Source organism: Typopeltis vanoorti, chromosome 23 (genome assembly GCF_054136105.1).
Source record: "Typopeltis vanoorti isolate ZY-2024b chromosome 23, IOZ_Tvanoo_1.0, whole genome shotgun sequence".
NCBI lineage: Eukaryota > Metazoa > Arthropoda > Arachnida > Uropygi > Thelyphonidae > Typopeltis > Typopeltis vanoorti.
Window position 1 is genome coordinate 89,804,115 of NC_143571.1, and position 27,391 is coordinate 89,831,505.

The following is a 27,391-nucleotide window of genomic DNA, read 5'->3' on the forward strand; positions in this document are numbered from 1 at the left end:
GCGAAAGGATTTGTACAAGATGGATGGCTTACATTTGAATGGATTTGGTGTGCTGGAAAAAGTGTTGCTGAGTGAAGTGAGAGTGGATGTACAAAATCAGGGAAACTAGAACTATTAAGGAGGGGAGGAAGTGGATATGCAGACATCAGTGAGACAGTTGAGTGTAAGAATGTTTATAATGTGCCCAAGTCAGTATGAAGGACAAGAAATCAGATGGGATAGTTAGTATAACGCATCAAGATAGGGGTGGGACAAATGGACCTCTGAATTTCATGTATACTAATGCCAGGAGTATTAGGAACAAGAAGGAAGAATTTTTGGTCTTGGTTGGCTCTTCCTGGCCACAGGTTATTGGCATTAGTGAAACATGGCTGACATAATACGATATAGTTAGTGGGATCAGGAGGGTATAGTGTGTTCAGGAGGGATAGAGAGAATAAAATGGGGGAGGAGTGTTATTGATGATAGCTGATGAACTGCAACCAAGGAGAATAGAAGTTGTATTGCAGGATGGTGAAAGGAGGCTATTTGGTGTGAGATTGAGACTAACGGAAGAAAATATACAGTTGGGTGCTGCTAGAGACCAGGTGATGGAATAGATGGTGGAGATAGTATGCATAGACAAATGGATGAAATGTGTGGAAGGAGGGTAATTATTATGGGGGATTTCAACTATAGTAACAATGATTGGAAGGAGGAGAGGACGTATGTGAGGAAGGAACCGGATTTTATTCAGTTACTGGGGGGATAACTATCTGCGACATCATGTAATGGAAAATACTAGGGGTTCGAGGGTGCCTGACCTAGGAATAGCATCTGAGAATTTGACTGTAATGAATATGACCATGTTGCCACCTATTGGTAAGAGTGATCATAGGGTCTTGACCTGTGAGGTAGCTAAATGTGTAAAATTTTCGGTTAAGACATGGTTCATGTGTAATTACCGTGCTGGCAAGTATGACAAGCTTAGGAGATTGCTTGGTTCAGTGCCATTGCATGTAAAACTGCAAGGACTGGATGTTGATAGGGCATGGGAAGTGTTCAAGGAGCATTTGCAGGAGGTTATGGCGGACTGTGTACCTAGAGTCCTAATAGTAAATCAAGTAGGAGTTAAATGGATGAATAACACCATTAAACTTGAGTTTAATGGTGTTGTAACAAAAAAAGAAACAACTGTGGAAGAATTTAAGGAGAAATGTGACCTGCAGGCACATGAACGGTATAAAGCGCAGGCCAGAAGGGTAACGAGTGTGGTAAGAATGGCAAAAACGGATTATGAAAGGAAATTAGCCATGCAAGCTAAAGAGGATCCCAAACAGTTCTTTCAATATGCTGCTAGTAAAAGAAAAACTGTACATGGCAGAATGATTTCAGGAACACCGATGGTAGGGAGGTCACTGAATCAGTCGATATAGTGGAATTATTGTATATCATCCAGGTGGTGATGTTGAAGGAATGAAGGAACTATTAGTTATATGGGAATTGTGGTGAGTGAAGTGGAGGTGAATAGTCTATTACAGAACCTTAATGTGAATACATCTGTGGGATTGGATGGTATGAGATGGTATAGCACGATCTTATGTGAAGCGGCTAAAGAATTCAGTGCCCTTGACCTTATTGTTTAATCTGAGTTTCGGGTCTGGTTTAGTCCCGAAGGGGGTGGAAAGAGGGGAAAATAGTTCCACTGCATAAAGGAGAATCCAAGGCTACTGTTGCAAATTACCGACCGATCAGCATATCAGAAGTAGTTGTCAAGGTCTTGGAGAAAGTAGTCAAGGATAAAATACAGGAATGGATTGATGAAAATGAGATACTGTATGGAGGACAACATGGTTTTGTTAAGGGTAGATCATGCCTTAGTAACTTGCTCAAGTTTTATTACACAGTGACAGCTGAACTGGATAAGGGTAATGGGTTTACAGTGACACTGCTGGACCTGGCTAAGGCCTTTGACAGGATACCACATGGAAGTCTAATCGGTAAACTGCAACATACGGGAATGTATATAGGGTTGGTGAGATGGATAGGAGGGTGGTTGTTGGAGAGATACCAGAGAGTAGTTTACTCAGGAGTAGCGTCCAAAAGACGGCCTGTGGCCAGTGGTGTGCCCCATGGTTCTGTTCTTGGACCACTGCTGTTTAATTTGTTCATTAACGATATAGGGAAAGATCTGAGAGGAACAGTTCATTTGTTTGCTGATGATGCTAAGTTGGGTAGGGCAATAGTGAATGCGGAAGATATCAAAATTTTGCAGGATGATTTGGATAGATTGGAGGTTTGGGCTAAGGAGAATGGATGTCAATTTAATGTGGCAAAATGTAAGGTTATGAATTTTGGGGTGAAAAGATTAGCAGCAGTATATTACATTGGTGGAACTGTACTCCAGGATATTGATGAGGCCAGGGACATTGGAGTGTTGGTGGATAGGGAGTTGAAGTTTAGGGGTGCACATCGCAAAAGTGGCTAAATCAGCTCATCAAATCACTTGGATGCTGAAGAATACTTTGACGAGCAGAGATAAGCAAGTTATTGTTCCTCTGCACCGAGCCTTGATAAGACCCCATCTTGATTACTGTGCGGAGATATGGTCACCTAGGTTTTTTGTTGATGGGGAAGAGGTTGAGAGGATCCAGAGGCGAGTGACCAAGATGATAGCAGGTCTAGAATGAACCTTATGAAAACAGGTTGGAGATTTGTGGGTTGCAGAAATTGGTCGATAGGTGGAAAAGGGGAGATATGATTGAGACATTCAAATTACTGAAGGGTTTCTATAAGATTGATCCAGAAGATATTTTTGAGAACAGGACTGGTGGTGGAAGGACTAGGGAACATCCATGGAAGCTGGGCAAGAGTGTGGTTAGTAAGGGTGTTAGAACTGGGTTTTTTACTTTTAGAGTAGTGAATGAGTGGAATAAGATGCCAGAGTCTGTTGTGGGTGCAAGTAAATGAGTTCCAGGCAAAGTATGATAGATACTGTGTGAATGTTGAATAGTTGTGATGGACATGATGTTTAGGGCCTCCCTCGATGAGTCTAAGGACTCCTTGGAGTCTCCCGTAATAATAATAATAATAATAATAATAATAATAATATATACACGGTGGTTCAAAATTCCACTTACGAACTTTGAGGGGAGGGAGAGAACATCAAAATCAACCATATTCACATTGGAAAGCATGACCGGAAACGCCACCGGAAGGTACTAACAAGGACACAAAGATACAGAAATAACATAAGGCAGTAAGTAGTGTAAAAAACTTTATTAGGTTAAATCAATAGTAATGGTTATATAATAAACGAGGTGCATAATATGGTAAACGAGGCACATGTCTGCCATCTCAGGTGTTCGTAAAACGACGCATGTTCTTCATACCACGTCGAAAGCTTGAATGAGGAAGCTCAAGTGGAGGGCTGGCAAACAGCGCCACCTATCACTTTCGGGTGGCGTTTCCGGTCATGCTTTCCTATGTGAATATGGTTTAATTTGATGTTCTCTACCTCCCCTCAAAGTTTGTACGTGGAATTTTGAACCACCCTGTATATATATATATTTTTTTTTTCTTTTATATTTTTTTATTGTAAACATAAGATTATTATGTACAGGATTAACCGGTTTTTGGTTCTCTGCAGTCAGGCAGAGAGGTTACATGCTCATACTCTTATTGAGGTATGTTACATCGAAATATTAGTTATAACGTGAATTACTTTTTTTTTTTTAATTTACAGCCATTAACAGTTAGTTAAACATGATGATGTATAAGAACATTAAAATCTGACATGTATGTGTAAGAACATAACAGTTACTATAAGACAATATTATCTATTTACGTGAGGTTGATAGCTGGTTAATATTTGCACTGTTAAGCACAAAAATCTTTCTTCCCCCTCTCCTTGAGGGAGGGGGGGGGATGCTGTCACTTCTATGCTGGAAAGTGGACTAGGATGCAGTCGCCCTGCTCAGTCAGGAATTGATTCCGTGGATTCCAGTCTTGGTGGAAAAGATCTAAGTTGTTGTTTTGCCTGTGGTGGTGATGCTTGTGTAGGATCCGACTTCTCACCTTTTGTTTGAAGGTTGCAAGGAGTTGGTCAGCTGCCTCTCTCTGTGAAGTTGCTGTGCTGTCTGGTCTTGTATGTCTGAGGTAGAAGCTGTATATTACCGCTTTCGCAGTGATGAAGAGGTAATTGCAGAATGAATGATTATTTGACTCTGCATGGACAAGATTGAAATACTCCTCTTCTGTATGAAGACTACCACAGGTGAGAGTGCCGTTTTCTCAGACAAACTGATTAATTGGGTGTTGACTGGGCATTCCAAGTAGATATGCCGGACTGTTCCTGATCGGTAACAGAACAGGGACATTAAATTTTCGTAATATAGTTGGAGTGGGTAATACATTGTGCCACATTCTCCACTGTATATCTGCATCGGGTTTGATGGCTCTTGTGCGATACGGTAGGTCACATTGAAATGGTGTTTGGTGGGATGATGCAGGATTTTCCAATAAAATGCTTTGGTTAGACTGTTGTATTAGAGCTGTAGAGTTTGTTGGTGTTGCTGAGTGTACGTTTCTCCAATGAATTATTAGTTTTTATCAGAAAGATAGGCACTCTTCGAAGGGAATCTTTGTAGAAGTTTGTTAGATGCACTGGCACGTGCGCTTAAGGTTGTGGAGAGAGAGACCTCTAGTGGCAGAGGTGAAAATATATTCAGTGGTGCATTTGTGTGCTATTTACTACTGTAGGGCTTTAAGGAGAAATCAAGTGCGGAACGTTGGTAACCTGTTGTCAATGGCGATCAAGTTTTGTCTCCATCTTTGAGAGAAATACATAGCTTGGAGTAAAAAAGCCAGTTTGTTTTGTTCCATATGAATCGATAGATGGTTGACTTTATATATATATATATATATATATATATATATATACCTCATAAAGAGATATAATACTGGAACACGACCTATTGATGAAGTATTAGAGGAAGTGAAGCAAAAAATAGTTGCAGTTGCAGCTAAAATAAGAAGACACAGTGCACGCATTGAACAGTACAAGCAAATATAAATATAAATACCAGAGACAAAGAAAATACACTAATGTTTTGGAAAAATCTATGGGACAACCCTAAGAGGCAAAATGGATTGAACAAATTACGAACGAATCTCAAGAACGAAAAATGGACCAACTGAAAATAACAAATGAAATGGTTCAAAAGCAAGCTAAAATATAAAAAATTGGTCAACACCCGGGAAGGATGAATTACCTGGCTACTGGTTGAAATATCTAACAGGCTTGCATGAAAGACCTGCTAACCAATTTTATGATGTTTTAGAAGGAAAAAGCAGAGAAGAGTGGCAGCAGGGAAAACGTTTTTGATCATAAAGGATAAAGAAAAAGGTCCAAACCCAGAAAACTTCCCATTCCCAATTGAACAAAAAGGTAACAGCAAAAAGTCAAGAGGCACAAAAGACCGATTGCTGATTGATAAAATGATTCTTAAAAATTGCAAACGTAGAAAAACCAACCTTCATATGGCTTGGATAGATTATAAAAAAGCGTTTGATTCGGTGCCTCATTGTTGGATTTTAAAATGCACAGAACTATTCGGTATTAGCGAAAACGTGCAAAACGTTTTGCAATTCAGCATGAAAAACTGGAAAACAACATTGGTTATAAATAGAGAAGAAATTGGAGAGGTAAACATAAAAAGGGGCATCTTTCAAGGAGACTCATTATCTCCTCTATTGTTTATATTGTCATTGATCCCCTTAACTAGAATTTTAAATAAAATTGCTCATGGTTATCAAACTGCGCAAAAGAGTGCAAAGATATCTCACCTTTTATATATGGACGATCTGAAGTTGTATGCAAAATCAGAGAATGAACTCGGGTCGTTGCTAAACACTGTGCACATATTCAGTCAAGATATATCAATGGGTTTCGGCTTAGGCAAATGTGCAATTGCTGGAATAACAAGAGGAAATTTTGAAGATATGAACGAAATCGAGCTGCTCAATGGTGAAATAATCAAGGCAATAACATTCGAAGACAGCAACAAATATTTGGGAATTTTAGAAACATCACAAATTCTGCACAATAAGATCAAAGAAAGAACTAGAGCAGAATACATAAGACGATTAAGAAAACTCCTTAAGTCAATGCTTAATGCTGGACATTTGATAAAAGCAATTAACACCTGGCCCATACCTGTTCTGAAAACCAGCAGGCAGTGTTGAATGGACGCAGCTAGAGATGGACGATTTAGATCGAATAACTCGAAAATTAATGAAAATGCACCATGCCGTCAATCCTCGCAGTGACATTGATAGGCTATATCTATCACGCAAAAAAGGAGGCAGAGGATTATTACAAGTGGAGCAAGTTATTGAAGAAGAAAAACGAAATTGGAATGATTACCTGCAGCAAACAAAGGAAAAATAAAAATTCTAATTGCGGTAAGGAAATAGGGTTTATTTAAACCCATGGAGACTAGATTGGAATACAAAACCAACCAAGTAAAAGTGAGAACTGAAAGATGGAAAAATAAGGCATTGCATGGAAAATACCTTCACAGCATAGAGGACAGCGCTGACAGCAACTTGACCTGGCAATGGTTGAGAAATGGAGCACTAAAGAAAGAAACAGAATCGGTAATTTTTGCAGCACAAGAAGAGGCCATTAAAACCAACGTTATGAAGGCAAAAATACAAAACAAAAAATCAAGAAGACAGTAAATGTAGATTGTGCAAAGAAAAGGAAGAAACGGTAGACCACATTATAAGTGGATGCAGCAAAATTGCACAAATTGAGTACTAAAAGGCATGATAACGTAGCTAAGATAATCCACTGGCATTTATGTAAAAAGTATGGGTTTGAAGTATCTAAAGATTATTGGAAGCATAAAGTTCACCAGAAAGTGGTTGAGAATGAAAAAGCTAAAATACTCTGGGATTTCAAAATCCAGACTGACAAAAGCTTGGAATGTAACACACCCGATATCACAGTGGTTGAAAAAAGTGAAAACAAGGGTGTTACGTTTATCGAAATATCAGTACCAGGAGACAGTCGGATTGACAACAAAGAAAATGAAAAAATTACAAAATATCGCGATTTGCAAATCGAAGTTGAACGAATCTGACAAAAGAAAACGAAAGTTGTTCCCATAATAATAGGCGCCATCCCTAAAACATTGAAAAAACATCTAGAAGCACTCTAGTTAGATGGATTAAAAATTGGGCAGCTGAAAAAGGCCGCTTTGTTCGGCACAGCTTTCATTTTCAGAAAGTATCTGCACAACTCATAGGGTCCTTTGGTAGGGCCCGAATTAGTGGAATATAACCAGCCTTTTCTTAAGACTGAGGAAGCAAATCAAACTTTGATGAATATATATATATATATATATATATATATATATATATATATATATATATATATATATATATATATATATATATATATATATATTATTATAAACATAACAATCTTATCTTGTATATAGATAGATATAGTTCGCGAATATTAATGTGAACTATGGAAGAAAAATGCTCTAGCTTTTCAAGAGTTGTAGAACACTTCGTGAGAAAGACTGTTCCAGAGGAAAGCTCGAATCGAGTGAAAGAGAAAGAGGAGAAGCAGGTTCTTTTGAGTTTGCAGTTGGGCTGTAAAAGGATATTGAGCAGCAGCTACTCGTCTTTTAATATGCCTAGCGGAAAGCTGAGAAATGATGGGCGCCAGTTCTCTAGAACAACACTTACGAATGGGTTGGGAGAGGTTGAAAAGTTCTGATAAACACCCAGAACGGAAATGATATTAAAGCAACTGATAGAACCACTTTTTTCTCAGATGATTCCAAATGTGCAGCAGCGTTGTAACACTGCTGCATCATTAGCAAACCTCTGAGAAAAAAATATATCTATTACTACTATTATGTTTACTGGGCATCTACAGACGCCGTATGGTCACTCCGATGCTCGGTGATGTGCCACACCAGGCCTCGCCATGTAGTTCTGTTATTTGCTTTTCTGGCGACCTCAACTCTCTGAAGATCAGTCACTCCACTCACACCATCCATCCATCTCATTGATGGTCTACCCCTTCCTCTTTTACCAGGAACTTTACCTTCTATTACTGTTCTGAGAAGTCCCCCTTCCATCCTTTCTATGTATCCAAAATATTTCAACTTTCTTTTGTCAATATCCTTAAGGAGCCTTAAAGTTCTACTGATCTGTTCTGACACCCATTCATTTGTACGCCTTTCAGTATATGATATCCTCAACAGCCTTCTGTAGCACCACATCTCAAAAGCATATATGCTTTTCTTATCTAACTTCCCGAGTCTCACATCCATAAGTCGCTGTTGGGAAAACAACTGCATCCAAATCCTGAACTTTGTTCCCATGGAGATAGATCCACACTTCCAGATTTTATACAGGTCTCTTACTGTTTTTTAGCCATTCTTACCTTTTTCTGACGTCTTCTGAAGAGAAATTCTCACATTAATAATGGATCCCAGGTACTCAACCTTGCTGACTTCCTCAATTCTTTCTCCTTAAGATACACTTGTTTCTCAAGAGCTTCTCTGTTTGTATTTCCTTTGAGAACCATAATTTTTGTCTTGCTAGGATTGAGTTGAAGTCCACTGTTAATTACTGATCTTGTTAACTTTGTCTAGAATTAGTCATAGTTCTTCCATGTCATTACAAAGGAGTACTGTATCATCGGCATACCTCAGATTACTGATCAATCTACCTCCTATCCTAACCTGTCTTTAGCTCATACAATGCTTAACACATGATGTCCTCCGCATATATATTAAACAAGTGAGGAAAAAGTAAACATCCTTGCCTAACTCTTTTTCCAACTTGAAGCCAGTCCGTCACTCCAACACTTGTTCTTACCGTGGCTTCTTGCTCCCTGTACAAGTTGGCCATCAACCTGATAGTGTGTTGAGGAAAACCCATTATTTTCATTACTTCCCACAGTTTCACATGTTTAACACAGTCAAAAGCTTTAGAGCAGTCTAAGAAACACATTACCAGAGGGAGTCTGAATTCTTTATATTTTTCTTTCATCTGTCTAAGGCAAAGGATCTGATATCAGTATATCAGATCCTTTGCTGAAAGTATATCAGTTGCTTTAATATCATTATCGTTCTAGGTGTTTATCAGAACTTTTCAGCTCTCTTGTCGTATGATTGTACGCAGAAAAGACACAGAACTGAAGTGAGTCAGTGAGAAAGGGATCATTGATCAGTCGAATCGCTTTCCTCTGAACAGCATTAAAAAGCTTTACGGAGATTTTTGGTTCACAGGCTCAAACATGAAAACAATATTCTAAGGTTCGGAGGATATTTGAGATTTGTACAACGTTAGTTGCCGGTCGGTGAAAATGGTCGCCTTCAGCGTTAAACGGTGCAAAGTTCGCAGACAAAGAATAAATCGATGTGACATGTTTGTACCAGCAAAAAGTGTTTAGAGGTAAATGACAGTCGAGAAAGAGAAACCTGATCCTGCTCGTAGGGAAATCCAAAGACCAGATGCCATAAGTGACTACCGTATTTGGAATGAGCACGGGTTAAGAAGAGATCAGAAGGTATAGGGAGAGCGTTATTTTGTCAGGAATGATATGAACGTACTAGGGCACGGACCAAGCCAATTTAGGTATTTGACCATTATCGAGAAATATCTTCAATAAACCTAATAGATAAATCTACTCGCTTACTATTTCGAGGCGTGTATAGAAATAGCAACAGAACTTCTAAATATGGATTGAACTATGTTTTGTGTTTGGTTGTTGACATTTCTTTATTTTGCCCATTTTGTTTTTTTTAAAAAAACTTTTTTTCCTGCATTTTTTTTTTTTGAACTTTGCTAATCATTCTGGAAGACTTCACAAGTTTTAGTCTTAGATATGAAAATCAAAAATTGCACCCTAAACCTAATATTTACATTTGCGCCACGGAAAATCCTGCACAACTTTACCCATTATGTGTTGTGCCAGAAAATATAACATTTTCTTAATATTATGAAAGCCGTAGGTAATCTAAGCGTTACTGCATAATTTAACATCTTTAACGTAGAACAGAAGGTGAAGATTAAGGAAGGATTTTGTTATATTAACACTTTACAAGAGATCACTGAAGTGTATTCACTTGTTGACTGGTAACAAGAAAATTAATCTTTTAAACAAATATTACGCAAGTGCTCAAAGATTATCTCTGCCGACACCATTTTTGATTGCATTCACACAGTGACACTTTTTTTGCGTGTGCACGGTGAATGAAGATTAGTAAATAATTAAATGATGTCGTTGTGATGAGAATTACCCAAGTGGTTTTCTGTTTTGAGACTGATGAAAGCACTGAAATGTATTCCAATATAAAAATGCGTTACAATCCGTGATCATCTGCAAAATTGTCAAATTTCCCTCATTTTAATCCCAATAGCTGACTCACAACAAGGCAGCCAAGCGAAATCAATTGAGCCTTCTTTTTTATTTTTGTTGTTTACACTTTAATTAAACCTCATAGTGAAATTTATTTGTCAAAACCACTAACAGCTAATATCCAATATTATTTTCACCTTTTTTCGAATCCAGTATTTTCCGTTTGTAAATTTTCTAAAGGTAAATGAAGATAAACGAATTGCAGATTGAAAAAAAAAAAAAAAAGAATCCGCTTACAGAGTTTTACGATAAAGATATCAAAAAAAGAACCTTGAACATTCTTGGCATTAAAATTCTTTCTGTATGGATCTCTCTGTTGTGCTGTCAACTTCAGCTTTAGGTTTCATTCCTGTTTTGAGTTCTATTTGTCAAAAAAAAAAAAAAACTCGCTAAACTAAATCCATTCGAGTCTTAAAAAGGACGGTGGCTTTTTACCATCCTGGAATGGTAAAAAGCCACCGTCCATCCAGTTGAATATTATTGACATTCAACTGGATGGATTTCATCCATAATGGTCATCTTGCATACGCCATGAATTTAAGGGCAAATTCTTATGGATAAAGTTTCGTAAATTCAAGTTTTTTTGTTTTGTTTTTTCATTCTTAAACACGATAAAATATTTAATGGAATTTGATTTTGAATAAAGATTTGATTTAAAAAATATTGTCATTTTTTAAATCAAACGTTTAACACTTAATACTTTCTTCAAGGTCGTAATTGGCTCTTCATAATACCGACTAATTCCAATACAAACCGCGATCACTACAGCTAGCCCTAAAACTTTCCGGACATAGAACAAAATTTCAAATATACTAGTATGATACTATCTTTATATCTTAGAAAATACAATAATCTCAAAGTCTCTAAGTTTTTTTGACGCTTTTTAGGAGGATAATTTTAAAGTGCGACTAGATGAGTCAGATGAAGTATTTGATCATATGGAAAAGTGTGGGTGGCAAGTACTTCATCACTACACGCACAGTCCTGACACGAGTCCTCCAGACTTCGACTGTTTCCTGAGTCGAAAGAACCACTCTGGTGGAAACGCTTATCTATCGTTAAATAGGTTTCTGTTGGAGTGACCCGACTTATCACGAAAATACACGAATTAATGCTTTTAAATGTGTTTGGTTTAACAACACAGATAGGATGTGCAAAACGTTTGAAATGACCCCAGTATCAATTCTCCCCCGATACGACAGAGAGAGAGAGAGAGAGAGAGAGTGATCGAGAAATGAGCTGCTCGTTTTCCTCTTCTTTCTTTCTCCACCTGCTTTACTCCAGTAAGCAGGTCAGTTGAAAAAAAAAAAAAAAGATTTCCGCGTTCGATATTGCCAGAAATATTTTTTCTAAATCAATATTTCAGTAGAGAAAATCATATCCATAAATTAAAGCTTAGTAAATACACTGAGATGAGCAGTTATTCTGGTTTTGTCCTCCATTGTATTTTCATGATTTCCCTCCTTTCTTCCTCAGTTTATTGTTAATTCTGACCAAAGCCATTTACTCTTCAACTACCACGTCAGACATCAGCACGACGAACACAACACCACCAAACATTTGCATTTAAATACCTGCGGCATGATCGTTGTCAACAAGTAAACACATTGGCCTCTTGATGTAGATGACAGATCCCATAAATGTAAATTTAGACTGTATGTCGCTGTTCTACGGAAATGTTAGATTAATTTATCGTTAACTTACAATGGAGCCCTGGTAGGTTGTTTCGCCAAGTTGAATGGCATGTAGAAATACACCCATTATTGTGTTCCCAACATCTGCTCGCCACATTAGCGGTTTCCAATGTATCAGGTGCGTTTTCCCAAATCCTCTCAACTATGATGTTGTTCGTACTTTCCCCTCTTTGATGGTACATTAGAGAGACTTTGTTTACAGCGAAGTGGGCAGCTAAGTATAATAAAGTATTCGAGGTTGGTGAGGATGTCTGCAGCGAAATTAAAGAGTTACACGAAACACTTTGAAAATTAGGAAATTCTAATGAACTCACCAGCTGCTTCCTTCAGCTGCAAAATCAAATTGCACTGATAGAAAAACAAATCTTGCACTGATGAACAAATAATTCAATAAACCTCGTTCTTTTGACCATTGACAAGGGCATCGTAACTCTTGTATTTGTTTCGCATGAGAAATATCTGCTAAAAAGGGGAAGAGCTATATTATCGACCGAACTTCTTGTACGACTTTATGCATCTCTCTCTCTCTCTCTCTGTGTGTGTGTGTGTGTGTGTGTGTGTGTGTGTGTGTGTGTGTGTGTGTGTGTGTGTGTGTGTGTGTGTGTGTGTGTGTGTGTGTGTGTGTGTGTGTGTGTGCGTGCGTGCGCGTGCGTGCGCATGCGCGATCGCGTAAATAGATCAGAGTAATAAAACAACTAACATATTAAAATAAGAATCACACACAGTGGTAGTTTTATTTGCGTTTGAAACAAAGTAATCCGATATTTTCCTAGCATTAACTTTATCGTAAAACAGGCAGCTAAAAAGGTGTGTGTATATATATGTATGTGCACCATTTTTACCCTATCTTAAGGAATGGATTTAATAAAGCGTTTAAGGCACCTCCGCCAGTACGTATTATAGTAAGAGCTAACATCTTCCTTATATGATTGGAGTGACAACATGTTTCTCTCTTTCCCTGCCTCTTTTCGTTGTTTTCTTAAAATTATTTTCCTGAAGAAATAATTAAAATGATTATTTCTAATTCTATATGATGATGAATATTTGGTTCCTCACGTTTTTAAAACTGCTCTGGAAGATATCTTCTGTAATTTAGGATACAGGATTATATCTACTGTTGGAGGAGATTATTCAAGTCCCTGTTTATGGTCAAAGGTTAATGACCGATTTATCAGGATTGACGACAGTCTCCTTTAAATCAGGATAAGATTCTTCAGCAGAAAAGCAAGTGTAATCTGTAACTCACGCTTATGTCCATATTCATGTGATTCGTAACTACTTCACGTGTGGATTCAATTCAAGATATAAACATGTCAAGCATAGTTATAAATTCGGTGTAACGTTCTTGTTTTATTTATAAAATAAACAAGTAAATAAATACCATGTCAAAATGCAACTGAACTCTTAACAAACAAGTAGAAAGTAATTGTTATGAAATTGAAGCAAATGCTATCAGAATAGGAGAGCGCATTTTTGAAACTGGTTTACGTTCTTTAAATTCTTTTCTTTCAATGCTAAGAAGTTCTTTGCGCGAATTAAGTGAAATTTATGTTGAACGGTGTTTGACATTGTAAAGATGTGTAATATTCTTGACAAAATTTTAAACCCCACTTAGAAATAACACAATAAAGAAGTAGAACTGCATTACTTTGTGTTTAACTTATTAAGTGCTTTTCTATGTATTCTAAGTGCAATGCACAGGAAGAGACGTGATTCACATTCAGCGCACAGAGAAGAGCGACTCAATCCTTTTAGCAGCGTTTTCCCTGCTGAATCTCTCATTCGGCTGAATAAAAGAAAAATGACATTTCCAATATTAGCTTCGATCTTCGGACTTTTGGAGGAATTCTCTTTTATGATCCGTCCAAATAATTAGTTGAACTGATGAAAAGCTGTTTACGAGACTTCCGAGGATTTGGCTTCCTTAAAGATGTTCTAAGAGAAACATTCATGAAAGATGAAAGAAAGAAATAATTTCCTGCCTTTCCACAGGCTGCGAAGTGAGCTTACAAGTTAATGGAGCACACGAATAAAGACCATGATAGTAAAATCAATATTTGGCTTTGCTTTGTGGACCTTTCACCGATTTAAAACGACCGTTTGATGTCCAAATGACAAGCTAAATGGATTTCAAAGGTAGACTCCCCTGAAAGACAGCAAGAAGACAACGCGAAACTTCTTCGAGCTCGCTGTCAGACATGACAACCTGTCAGTAGAGTCAAAGAATTGGCATCTCTCTGATCCGCGCACTATTTTCTTTCTGACTATCAAATAATGCTTCCTTTGAAGAACAAAACATGATTATATGAATAAAAGAATGATTCTGAGTCCTTTCATTCTTTCCGATTTTTTCTTTCTTTTTCTTATAATTGTTTTCCTTGAGAGCATGCTAACTAAGGTGCTAACCAGCTAATCAAGATTAGTTGCCGAAAACTAGACCCAGAAGGGATTGTTGCAACCTTATAAGCGTGGAGGAAAAGCGTACTCTCCAAACGTATAACGCAGATTTGTTGATGGCAATTTTACTATATTTATATGGAAATAGTCTTTATTATAAAAAATTTTCAGTATTTTAGGAAGCGCATGTTTTAAAAATTCTTCGGGACTCCTTTCGAAAGTGAAATCCTGGAAGTCTTTTCCAAGTATATACTGTCGATTGCAGATACTCGTAGTTTTAAGCAGGTCTTTCTTTTTCTGATTGGTTTGTAAATTACATGGTGCTATTGGCTCTTTGGAACGACAGCAGAAGCAACTAACTACGACACAAGTCAGTTAATTGTGTGTATTCTTCGGGCAGGTCTGTCTATTTTGTGGCAAAAATGCCAGTTTTAGAGAAGCAAAATCTTTCACCTGCACATGAGACCGGCTAACTTACCCATTCGTTTGAAAAGCCCTTATAAAGGTTCTTGGCGCCTTATATATATATATATATATATATATATATATATATATATATATATATATATATATATATATATATATATTATACTCAGTCGGTAAAGACATAATATGAATATATAATATATTAATAGCTTAGAAGATATTCTGCACTTCAACTTTTATTTTCTTACACTACGAGAAAATATGGAGCTTCCATAGCTCAGTTGGTATAAACGACCCCTTTGGTCAGAAAGACCCGGGATCAAATCCCGTCTGTGATGTGAAAAGAGCTTTATCAGATCTTTTCAATCAAACGAAGAGGTGGAGGGTTTCGCCCGGAAACTGGGGGTTTTTCGTCCCTCAAACAGGTGAATCGGCCTCGTGAATATACGGATGTACAGCATAAATACTTGCGCTGAGCGAGTTCAGCAGAGGGTGGTCCGCCGATTACATTAACTCACCGTGACCACTAATCAGAGCACTCTATTCGTTGAAAGGGATGGATTTGAAGGAAACGAATTCCAATTAAATTAACGAGGTTCATCTTTTGCGATTAGATAAAAGTGATACACAATATGCTCTTTGCCATTTTAATCACTTAGCTCTCACTCAGCGATCGGCACATCCATATATCTGATGATATGTAAACGTTCTAAGCCAACAGACAATATATAGATGCGAAAACTCATACAGATTGTCACCACTTAAAAACATTTTGTACAAGAACGTAATCCAGTCTTTTATGTTTTGTATAACTCCCAGAATCAAAACACAGTGCAGATCAATGCATGTAAAATACATTTTGAGTTTTGATATTTAATTGTGCAATGTATTCCCGATCAACATTAACGAATAGTTTCTTCCACTAATGATTATATTGCAATATTTCTTATTCATATTAATTAAGTTATTCCAGTGAATATTACCTGCTTTTCCTTCCCTCTAAGGAAGTGTCGCTGAAATTGTTCTGCGCCCTCTTACTGCCGAATTCTCTAGAAGAGAAAACGTATCCCTTTCCCTTCATTTATGGTCTTCTAATATCTTGAAGAATATATTTACTTTTGCCTAAATCAGCCTCGATGAACACCGAGAGGGATCCAAATCCCATTATAGGCAAGCTCTTCGAATTTCACAACTCGCTGCTCTCTCAGGGAAATATATACGCATTAGGTGGTTTTAATAAAGAATATATTATTTCTGGTAGGACACGCCTCGTTACACAACTGGTCAGACATAGAAATTAAATATCGATTATCATTGCCAGGACATCGCTCGAGTGTGTGTGCGTTCTTTAGGAAGGGATGATTCCAGTTCGCAGATAAGGACTAAGAAAACGGGAAAGGTGTTGAAGGAGGAGGAAGCGAAATATAACCTTGATAGCGGATAATACTCTGAGACCGTATTTTAATGAAGAAATACAGCAGAAACGAATTTTCCAGAATGGATTTTACAATTCGAGTTATCTCCATATTTCAGAACTGCGATGTGTTAAATATAATTTGCGTGACCTTGCGAGGCATGTTTCCTCGCGTGTTTCTGTTTTTATTGGTTTGAAGCTCGGCTGTCCGTGTGGATTTCGTTCATCGACCTCCGCTGAGCCTCGACGGTTGAATCGGCTGATGCGGGGAATGCAGATGAACTTTTCTAGTGGATATAATGCCACCGGTGCTCGACTAATACTTTTAGTTCCGAAGTGGGTTTCCTTAAGTGAGTTAAACCAGAAAATTGTGTTCCTTAGATGAACTTTTCCGCCGCTATTTAGTAGTGAAATGTATGCACAGATCTCTACAACTTTACATTCATGTAACTCACAAATTCTTAAAATTGACAATTTCACATATTAATGTTCGAAAGATGTTTCAAGTAAAATTGGCTTTTCGTATAGCAAATGTAAGTTTTTTGGTTTAATGCGAAAATATTTCTCTGCTAAAGCGGGTTTTTGGCACTAGATAGGGAAACAAATGAAGAAAGATTAATGGCGTGTCTATTTTATTATATTCTTCCAAAATACATTCACATACAGCCATCTGGAAAGAGCACATTGGGCAATTTTGAATCTTTAAAATTTCATGCAGGAGTTTAAAACAGAACAAATGGCCCTCTTTTATGGTTCTTCTTTGATTCAGAAACAATTTTGCCGAATTTGAGTTGAGGCATGTATTATCCAGTAGTTACAAGTTAATATTAAATTTTGTTATATCTCATTTGAATATTTATAAAAAACTCATAAACAACAGATTTCAATATTTTGGGGTTGTCAAGACTTTTAAGAAATCTATCAGTTATAAACTGTTTTGCATAATAGCAGTAGAAGAGGATGAAGTAGAGATAAAAGTTGGGATAATTAAAATATTTTTTATGAATAAAGATTGAAATATTTGTAGAATGAAATGCAATTCAACAGTAAGTCTGGGCAATATGAGTAAAATGAATGAGTGGTGGTGGTGATGGTGTGGGGTAAATTGCTTAACTTAATTTATCTTTCCTGAACAGGGTTAATTTTTAAGGGATCTCTCCTACGTGATAGGAAAAGCGTGTTAGGTGATTGGACAGATTTGAAATTCTTTTCGAGGTATTATTGTTCAGAAGTGAAATAGCACAGAAAAAAGATAAAAGCTTCTTAAATGCTGAGAAAGTTGGACCTCCAATGTCTGTATATCGACAAAAGGTTAACGTTATTTAACTTACATGTTCGTGAACAACTGGAGATAACTCAAGTTATCTGATTCCCATTGAAGATTGCTTTTTAGGATGTTTATATCAGATACTTTAGAAGAAAATATCTTCCTGTAGTGTAAGATCTGTCAAACAACAGAGGAGGAGAAAGAAGAATAGATCATGTTACATGGGCAAAGCAATGGATTACTTGAAAAGTTGCTGCATCATAAAGACGAAGTTACAACACAGATGAAAGAAGCTTACCCACTAAATCATAAAAAGGAATAAGATGGCAACATGCTTAGAATGTTTTTAGGCAAATCGTATGGCATTGTAATAAGTCCTTCATGTTTAAACTGTGCATAAGGAAGTTCTGTAGCACCAAAAGTATATTCGACGGGATACAGTGGAAACAAGCAAATATTGCAAAAGAGACAGAAAGTATTTTTTTCTTCCTTTCTAATAATAGTATGTGATACTCGTACATTTTTTTCTGGAATATTTTCGTCAAATAGAATTGTATTCTAAAGTGAATGAGTTGTTTATCAAAGCAAAGTTCTTGAAGCGTTCTCAAGATTATTACCTATCAGAAGAGAATGCATCTATTCAGTTACAGCAAAGCAGCAAAGCTTACATCAAAGAAGAATTCTTGATGTTTTTATCCTCCATTCGAGGGAACTGTTATCTGCGTGTGTAGAAAAATGTACATGAAAACTGAAGAATGAAATTGTTTACTCAATTTTTGTATTATGAAAATAGAAAAGCGTGAATTATTTTCTAAAAACCGATCTCATGAAAGGATTTGAAATAGCGGAATGATCTTCTTTACCCTCGACGGGTGTTTTAAACGCTTCATGAATTTTAAATCCAGAGAGAACTTGAGGGGAATTTCACAGCGCAGAGTTCAAGTTTATCCCCAGTTTTAATAACAGTGTTGGCAAGTTAATTCGAGAGGGAAATACATTATAAGAAATTGCCTCGGAAGATTACGAGTTAAGTTAAGGATCTATTAAAATTCCAGACGTGTAGACAAGTCATCATTAACCAAGTCCTTAATTAAGAAAGAGGACCACAGCCCAAAACTCAGATGCTAAGGAATACGAACGCACTACAAACGAATAAATAAAACTGCAAGCACAGCAAAATTAGACGACTGAATATAACATTAACATAATTAAATTTTTTATAACAAACATTGCAATATTATTTATTATATAAATGGTATAATATTTATACGCTGCATTTTATTCTAGTTAAGCAAATTTTATTACTAATAAACTACAAAAAAAAGCAATCTGTAACATCGTAAGCGACGCTTTTGCGCACGCGCAGAGATACTTCGCATTACTGCACAAAGCTTCGCAGTTTTCTTGATTGGATAGAAACAGAGTTTTAAAAAAAATGTAATTATGGATTGTCACAACTGTCCATCAGAGCTGAAAGGGATCTTTATCCTTACAATAACACCCCGTCCTTAGTAGTTATTATGCGATGCTAGCCATGTGACGATGAATTTGCCTGCAGGGAAAAAGAGTTACCTGTAAAGGATGAAATAATGAGCTCAGTGTTGAAGTGTCAGAGAGGAAGAACGACTCAAATCAGGTAGAATGAAAGAATAATAGCGCCGAAGAAAGTCAAAAGAATCACGGTAGTTTAAACAGACAGAAGTAACGAGAACAGGTGAGATAGGAGGATAGAAAGGCTTCCTGAAATACTGAAAAATTTTAAACTCCTGCGAAGAACATTGTTAAAAATTAGAAAAAGAAGAAAAAAAACGCGATTTATAAAATGAAAAGCATGTAAACCTTAATGAGTATACGTTACGAGAAGGGTAGCATTAAAAAAAAAACGAAATTATATGAAATATTTTGGAACAAACACGAACCAACTCGGCATTCATTAGAGTACGGAGAATTAAGAGAGAAAAAAATCCTGTTAATTGCATTAATACTGACGTTGTTACCCTTAGGTCAGGGCAGTTCATTCAGGTGTCTGGAGTGTACATAATGGAACTGCAGTGTATGAGAGAGAGAGAGAGAGAGAGAGAACTTGCACCATCTACTACCATTAGTTCATTATGAAACAAGGAAAATGATGCGACAGATATCCGGAGATGTGCAGTGATGCGACAGATATCTGGATGGAGGTGTGTCTCATCACTGCGCATTAAATAACTGTTGTCGTTGGGATAACAAGACTTCGTTGATGTCGACCTTTGTACTGAAAATCTTTCTGGTTGAGACACAGTTAATAATACAGAAAGTCACGCAACTAATTTTGAATTCTGGTGTATAAATGTAGTGTAATTGCAGTGCCCTCTGACGGTAGTTGACTGTAACTCCCTGTTTTGTGCCTATGTTTTTAAGATTCCTTATTTTATTTTATTTTTCTCTTTCAGACCCCCCAGCTGTGGAGATTCTGCCGGTCGGAAGGTTGACGGTAAACGAGTCAGGAGTGGCAACGCTGACTTGTGCTTACAACGCCAATCCTCCGAACATTACGGAAGTCGGATGGTATAAAGATGGGGAAGTGTTCCCGAGAGAGGGCGAGAGGAGAGCGGAAACACGCAACGACTTTCTCGTGGAGATGGGACTGAGCAATGTCTCGCGGCACGATTCCGGATCTTACACCTGTTACGTCCGCAACGCTTTTGGACGAGCAAATTCCACGGAAGCAGTCCTGCTCGACGTCCTGTGTAAGTCGCAGCGTTAAAGAACTTGCGTCTCAAACACAACACTTATTATCTGCGCAGAGTCAATGGGGGAGAGAGAGAATAAAAACAAAAAACAGATAAGAAAGATATAATATAAAAATTTATATAATTAATAAAAAATAGAGAAGATTCCTATCCACGGTACTAATGTACTATTAGCTTTCATAAGAAGTAAAACTATTTAACAGGCAATTTCGATAAAATTAAAAAAAGTATATAAACTCCCTGAAGGCCAAAGAATATTTAACTACAGGATGACTTAGGGCCACAGAATTATATTGTTGCTGAAATATACTTGCTTAAGATCCAAAATACCGGCCGAGCGGTTAGCGTATCTTCCCCCGCAGCCAAAAGGCTGCGGATTCGAATCCCGCCGTGGGCATGGATGTTTGTGATTGTCTGTTGAAATACTAGTGGTGGTGGCGGACAGTAGATGATGGCGTGGAGGTGCGGTTAGTTGTAGTTAGTGGAGACAGAGAGATGTAGAGTAGGGGTCCTCCCTCGATGAGTCTTTGGACTCCCTGGAGGCGTCACGTAATAATAATAATACTAATAAAACATCTTAAAATAAAGCATGTCAATGACTGAATATTTATCTCAAACTGAGGCCCATTTCATTAGCAGTAATTATTTCCATTTCATTAGCTTAAACAAACCAAATATTACCATTCTGAGGTAGGTACCTTGAAAATGGTCTTCGTGTCGACTTTTAATTAGAAAATATCAATTAAAGCTATAATTGTTGTTTGTATCCGAATTTAGATTATAAGTCAAAGAGTTGAACTTGCTTATGATAATAACGATTGATAAAACGAGCATCGCTGTAATCAAATTTGTAATAATTAAATAAAATTAGCAGAGTCACATCGCAGGCATTGTGACTGCTTTTATAAGCTAAGGCAAAAATAGTCATAATTTTTCGCTAAATGCTAAACGGATCGTTGAATAAATTAAGAGAGAAACGTGCGTGCATGTGTGTGTGTGTGTGTGTGTGTGTGTGTGTGTGTGTGTGTGTGTGTGTGTGTGTGTGTGTGTGTGTGTATTCTTCGTTTTAAAGGAAAATCGAAGATGGAACCATTATTCACAAAAGCATGTACAATGGCTGACGATAAAAGTGCATCAGTGCATTTTGCAATAAAGATTTGGGTGAATGGTTTTTAAGTCGAATTGTTCGTGCAAGGCATTCAGTCAGAGGTGGAATAGTGATGCTGCGCTAAATTAAACGCTGATAAATAGAATGAGAAGCAAATAATTATTTTTGTTTCAAATAAGCCCTAAAGCATGTATATATTTATAAATAGCCAATCTTTATTGTGTTGCATTTCAAATTCGTCTTTAGAAAGAGAATTGTTTATTTGCTGTTTCCTTTTCTTGTTTTCGCTGAGATTTACATCACTTTTGCATTCTTTTGGGAACAGACTCTCCTAAAGTTCATATCTCGGTATCGACGAATATCGCATCGGAGACAGCAAGAACCACGGTGACCTTGTTCTGCGAGGCTAAAGATGGCAATCCCCTCAGACTCTCTGCTGTCAGGTGGTTTCACAATGGCATTTTCTTAACGGAAACAACAGAACCTCTCCTGCATGTTAAACACGCCACCAGGGACAAGGGAGGCAATTATTCGTGCGAGGGATTAAACACAGCAGGATGGAGTATGCGATCTCAGACCGAAGAACTGGTGGTGAAGTGTAAGTTAATGTACTTCTTGCTTATTTTGCTTTCCTTAATGTGATTACAAGTCCTCTAGTAAGACGATGTGTTTTGTTTCCGTAAGAATTTCTTCTAGATTTTGTAGGCATTAGGCATCGCATGAAGTAGCACATTTCTTAGTCGAATAAATAACTGAATTGAATTTATCCAAGCTGTTCTAGGAATATATTGCAACATTGCATTATTTCAATTGAATTTACTGTAGTATAGCATAATCATTTAAATTTTAATCGTAATTCTCTTGTTGCTAATATTTATTTGCATGTGATGTTATTTTAGGATGGCGTTCACATCAATACAATTATCGATATTGTTATTTAATTTGTTTTGTTTTAATTTTCCTTTTTGAAATACATTACTAATTATTATTATTATTATTATTATTATTATTAAGGTGATAGTATATTACAGGTTAATGGAACTAGTATGTCAACTATGAGCCACAGCGAAGCCATACATTTCTTATGAAATGGGCCATTCAGTTGCTAAGTGATCAAGTAAAGAATAAAAACAGTTGTAGCTCACTGAAATAAAAACAGACATTATAGATAGAAAGAAAGACAAAGCAGATGATTCCAGCAGTTCTGCTGGAAGGGAATATAGTAGTACTACATCTTCCACCAACGGTCAAAAAGCTCTATTACTTAACAGCAATATAGAATATTCTACATCTGAAGAAGATCACTCTAGTAGAGGTCCTGGCCTTCAGAGAAACCAGCGAACAAAGTCCCTACATGCTAAATACCTGAGACTGGAAACAAAGGTTCGTTAGTCTCTGGGAACGGATGAGGATGTCTTTCATTGGCAACCAAGTGTTATTGTTCCTACCAATAATTTGAGTAAAAAATTATCAAAAACTGGAAATTTATAACATCAAAACTCTGAAAAAGAGAGTAAAGTATAGTTTATATGGAGGGTAATGACCCTTCTTTGCCATAATTCAGATACAAGTGACAATGCGATGATACGAAATTCCAGTAACTCAACAGACAGCAGTGCCACTTCAGTGACGTGTTACCACATTGTCTGTGGAGCTTGAGCCTGGTCGTCAGTCTTTGCGATGACGGAAGAATTGAAAATACTCTCCTGCCTTGTGTACCTCTTGTCAAAACTGTGTATGAGGAAAGTTTAGCTGACAAAGATGGGAGGATCATCTGTCTGTCATAGGAAAGCCAGCTACTGAAGTAATTGATCTTCTGAGGGAAACTAGAGGTGTTGTGAAAATGAAAATTGCAAGGTTGGAAAACATTGGGAATCCAGTTTCGTGAGCTATTTTTTGAAGAATAACGAACAGTGCATTTATCTAGTCAGCAGTGTAAAAGTTGTCTACTTCTGCATAATTGAATAGTCTTCCAAATTCACGAACTATTATTGTTTCATGCGAAAGTTATCTGGAAAGCCAGTCTTCCATACATTCCTTTTTATTTATGGAATCTAGATCACTTGCTATTTTGTTCTTCCTTAAAGTTTTCGTAATTGACTGGTCTGCGGACATCATCACTGAGACTTCTTTTTTCATCAAATGTTCGTGTCATGAATATTCTGTGTTCCACATAGCATTCTATCTGGCATTTTAGTAATTTTTGAGACATTTCCTTAAGCGATTTTCTGAAACCTTTAATAATACACTGATAAAAACTGGATATTCGAGTGAGATTTCAAAGATATCCATCTGTTGATATCCATTGCCATTACATCGTGTTAGGAGAGGTTATTTTGTTATGTATCTCATATGTATTAGTTGGTATGTACAGTTTCATAAAAATATCGCATTCTGCACAATTATTTTTTTAAATATTTTACACTATTGTAAAATGTTCCCAAAATATCCAAAGAAAAAAAAAGTAATTTATACATTTCGCAGAGTCATAATTTACACTTTTATTAATAGTTTTCTTATTGTTTCATAAGTATCCATTTGATATAATTTGGTGATTTTAAATATTTTGAGGTATACAAGTGAATGGCGCAGAAAGTTTATCACTGAAAACATTCATAAAAATTAATAGGCAGTTTTTTTCTTAATATTTTTGACGATTATTTAAAACGATTTTGACACATTTATTGTGTAAAACTTTTTTTCATTTTTTAAATAAATCATCAATTGAAATGAAAGTTCTCTCTTTGTGCCATCCATTTGCTGCCTTTGATTTATTCATGCTATAGAGTAGAAATTCTGATATCGTTTTTCTCACCTTTTGTCCTTGTGATTTCAAATATTTAACACAATAATGTCTACAGTTTTCAAGAAACATATTTTTTATCATAAAACTTGAACTACAGTTTTTAATATTTTAAATCTTATTTATTATACATCAGAGCAAAGAATATCAGTATTAAATCTGTCCATGCAGCGTAGAAGAACTGTAAATTGAGACAGACCTATTTTATAAGAATGGAATTTAATGTGATTGAAGTATTTATTCATAATTTGTTTTGTGTATTGCTGTGATGTCTTCAGTATCAGTTTGGCAAGTTTGAAGGCATGTAAAATTTATGGTCAACATAAGTAAACATGTGTACATGCTTGTAGTTAAATAGATATTTTTATAGTTGTTTATACAGTTTCTCTAACATTCCAAGAGTTTTCTTTACAGTAGCTTCTGATCCTAAAGTGTGATTGCGACTACTCTTTATATTCAGCTCTTAATGAAAATTAACGAAATGTTTGTTATCAACAATTATTATTATTATTATTATTATTATTATTTTATTATTTATTATTTATTTTTTGTTGTCAACTTTTTTTAAAATCCTTGTGAAGGAAACAACTGCTTGTCAAACTATGGCGAGTTTGTTATTGTTAATTTTACATATTTCTCTGTTATAATTGTGAAAATACGAGAATAGTACGAAAGTAGTGTCTGCTATTTCTTCCCCCTCCTTTTTTTATTTTTAATCCGACTGCCAATAGCGATTCCCTTCAACAGTTTTCATTAAATGCTTCGGTCAATTACAAGTTCTGTTTGTTCATGCAAGCCTTCTTAGATGACGGAGATATCGTTCCTGACAGACTCTTAGAGCCATAATTACGCCTCTTAGACAAGTAATGTGGGTTATTTTTCCACTGATTAAACACCCGTGATATCTCACCTTTTGAGAAACCAATCAGCTCTGCTGTTTTCAAAATCTTGGCTCCAGCCAGACGGGCACCCACAATAAGCCCTTTATCGAACTCCGAAAGATCCTTTGTTTTTCCCATTACGATCAACACCATTGACCAGCAGCATCCTTAAATAGTCGCCCCTAGAACATGTGGTGATGCACATGACCAAGTATTTTGCATATATACTGCGTAAGTGACGTTTACGTACATCTGTTTAAAGATTTTTAATTCAGTGGCAAGCATGTGTATGTAAGCCCAAAGACTCTTTAGGAGCAATCTGCTATACAAGTTACGTCTACGGTAGATCAATCGAACTGAATTTTGGATGAATTTGCTCATTTCATTTTCAGAGAACCTTATTTCATTCGGTTAACTAAAAGTGATATTAATTTCAATAGAGCTGTAGGCCAAACGCTGAAGTAAATATTGGCTTAAACTTAAATTAAAGGGCCAATGAATATCTCTCGATTTATTTATTCATCGACTGTTGCAATATATGGCAGTGGATTCATCATGCGGAAATAAATAATTAGCGGTTACCTTGAAGCATAACTTTATTAAATGGAGGACACTGATTATTAAGCGGTCAGCAAAGGAAATTTCATTGAGCCTGTAATATGCAAGTATCGTGAATCCATTGAAACCAGAAGGGGGAAAATTCTAACATTGAATTTAAATAAGGTAATATAAGTTTTAAGATATGCGTAAGAAGAACGTGTTGGTTTCAAAAAATGATGCGAGATTTATCATCATTATTTATCATAATGACTGCTTATTTCAGGAGACTCAAGGTCGGATTTTTAAATAATTTTAAGAATCTTGCATGTGATATGCTGGAACAGCATTCTCTAGTAGGACTGGCTGGGGAATGAGACATTTACCACAGAGCATAACAGAAGGCTGTGGTTTGGGGTGATGAGCGACTCATATGACCTCAATTTATATCAGAGACGTTGGCAATCAATGACAGATCTGGACGCTGTTAAGGTAACAAAATGCGAGAGCAGTTTCTTGCCAGAAATGGCACAGGATCGAGATTCTATAGAGATCAGCGCTTAAGGGGTTGATGCATAGATATTCTTGAAATTTTCTTTGGGTTTGATGAAAGTTATGAAAACATTAAATAAGTATGTAACATAAAATATGTAAAGGGAAAAAAGGGGGGTATTGGAAGAAACCGACACTGGTTGAGATTGATGAGAATAACAATCCATTAGCAGAGAGCGAGACAGAGAGAGAGAGGCAGAGAGAGAGAGAGATACATGCTGCAAAAGATAAACTTATTACTTAGTGAAAAGTGATTGGAAGCAGTGAAAATTTATATTTTTTGGCTATGATAAACATGTGAATATTGTGAAAATTAAATAAAAAAATATTTTTTTAATTCCAGCATGCATAAATTACGAAAGTCTATTTTATCACTTCATACATATACATTTGCAGTTTATCTCTTTGATTGATTTGTCGAGAAACGTTGCAAAAGTAAATGAAAACCATTTTTTGAGAATAAACTAAAATAGTTTACGATGGCTTCTTGAAAAGAAAAAGAAAAAGAAATGAGGCCTTGAAGAAATAACGCAGTATACAGTAATCGAATTTTCCATTCCTTTAAAAATTATAATCGACAAGCTAACTCACTTATTCAATTAGCATTTGAAGGCGAAATCGAGCCCGAAGCCAAAAGAAATATTTTATTCGAAAATTTAAACGTGTAATTCGGAAACGAAGAAGAAACAGACGCGAATTTTAATAGCGTAAGAAATTATTCAAAAGAGTCCAGAAACAGTAAAATCTTCCAGTATGTTTAGCTGTGAGGGATACTTAGGAATAAATCATTTGTTAAGAAATGACGGCATTAAAAAGATGATTCCAGAAATATTTTTCTTGGTCACAGCACAACATTCTTCCCTGCAGTGTTATGATTGTTAAGAAAAACATTCTTGGAAAACAACCAGCATTGGTATTCAGCGCGCGGATGATAAAAATTAATTTAACATCAAAATTCTAATCTCCTATCTGCCCAATGAAACGCATTAGCACAAATATGTGATTAAAGTTGGGTCCCAAAGAGAATCCCTCGCTTGTTGGAGGTAAGTAACTCGCTAAATGAACTAAACAGTTAACCAATTACGCTAATTACTAATTATATATATTAAATCATGCTAAGGCATTCGGCAGAGTGCTTTGGAGCTATT

General features: G+C 36.4%; 1 protein-coding gene across 1 annotated transcript in view; it reads left to right on the forward strand.

The window, feature by feature from the left end:
• LOC150094048 (synaptogenesis protein syg-2-like) overlaps window positions 1-27,391 on the forward strand; it is a 255,756-nt gene that overhangs the window by 189,981 nt on the left and 38,384 nt on the right. The window contains exons 6-7 of the mRNA XM_090412942.1: window positions 20,063-20,359; window positions 21,796-22,068. Of these exons, the coding sequence (XP_090269068.1) occupies window positions 20,063-20,359; window positions 21,796-22,068 (570 nt within the window). The remainder of the gene's footprint in view (window positions 1-20,062; window positions 20,360-21,795; window positions 22,069-27,391) is intronic.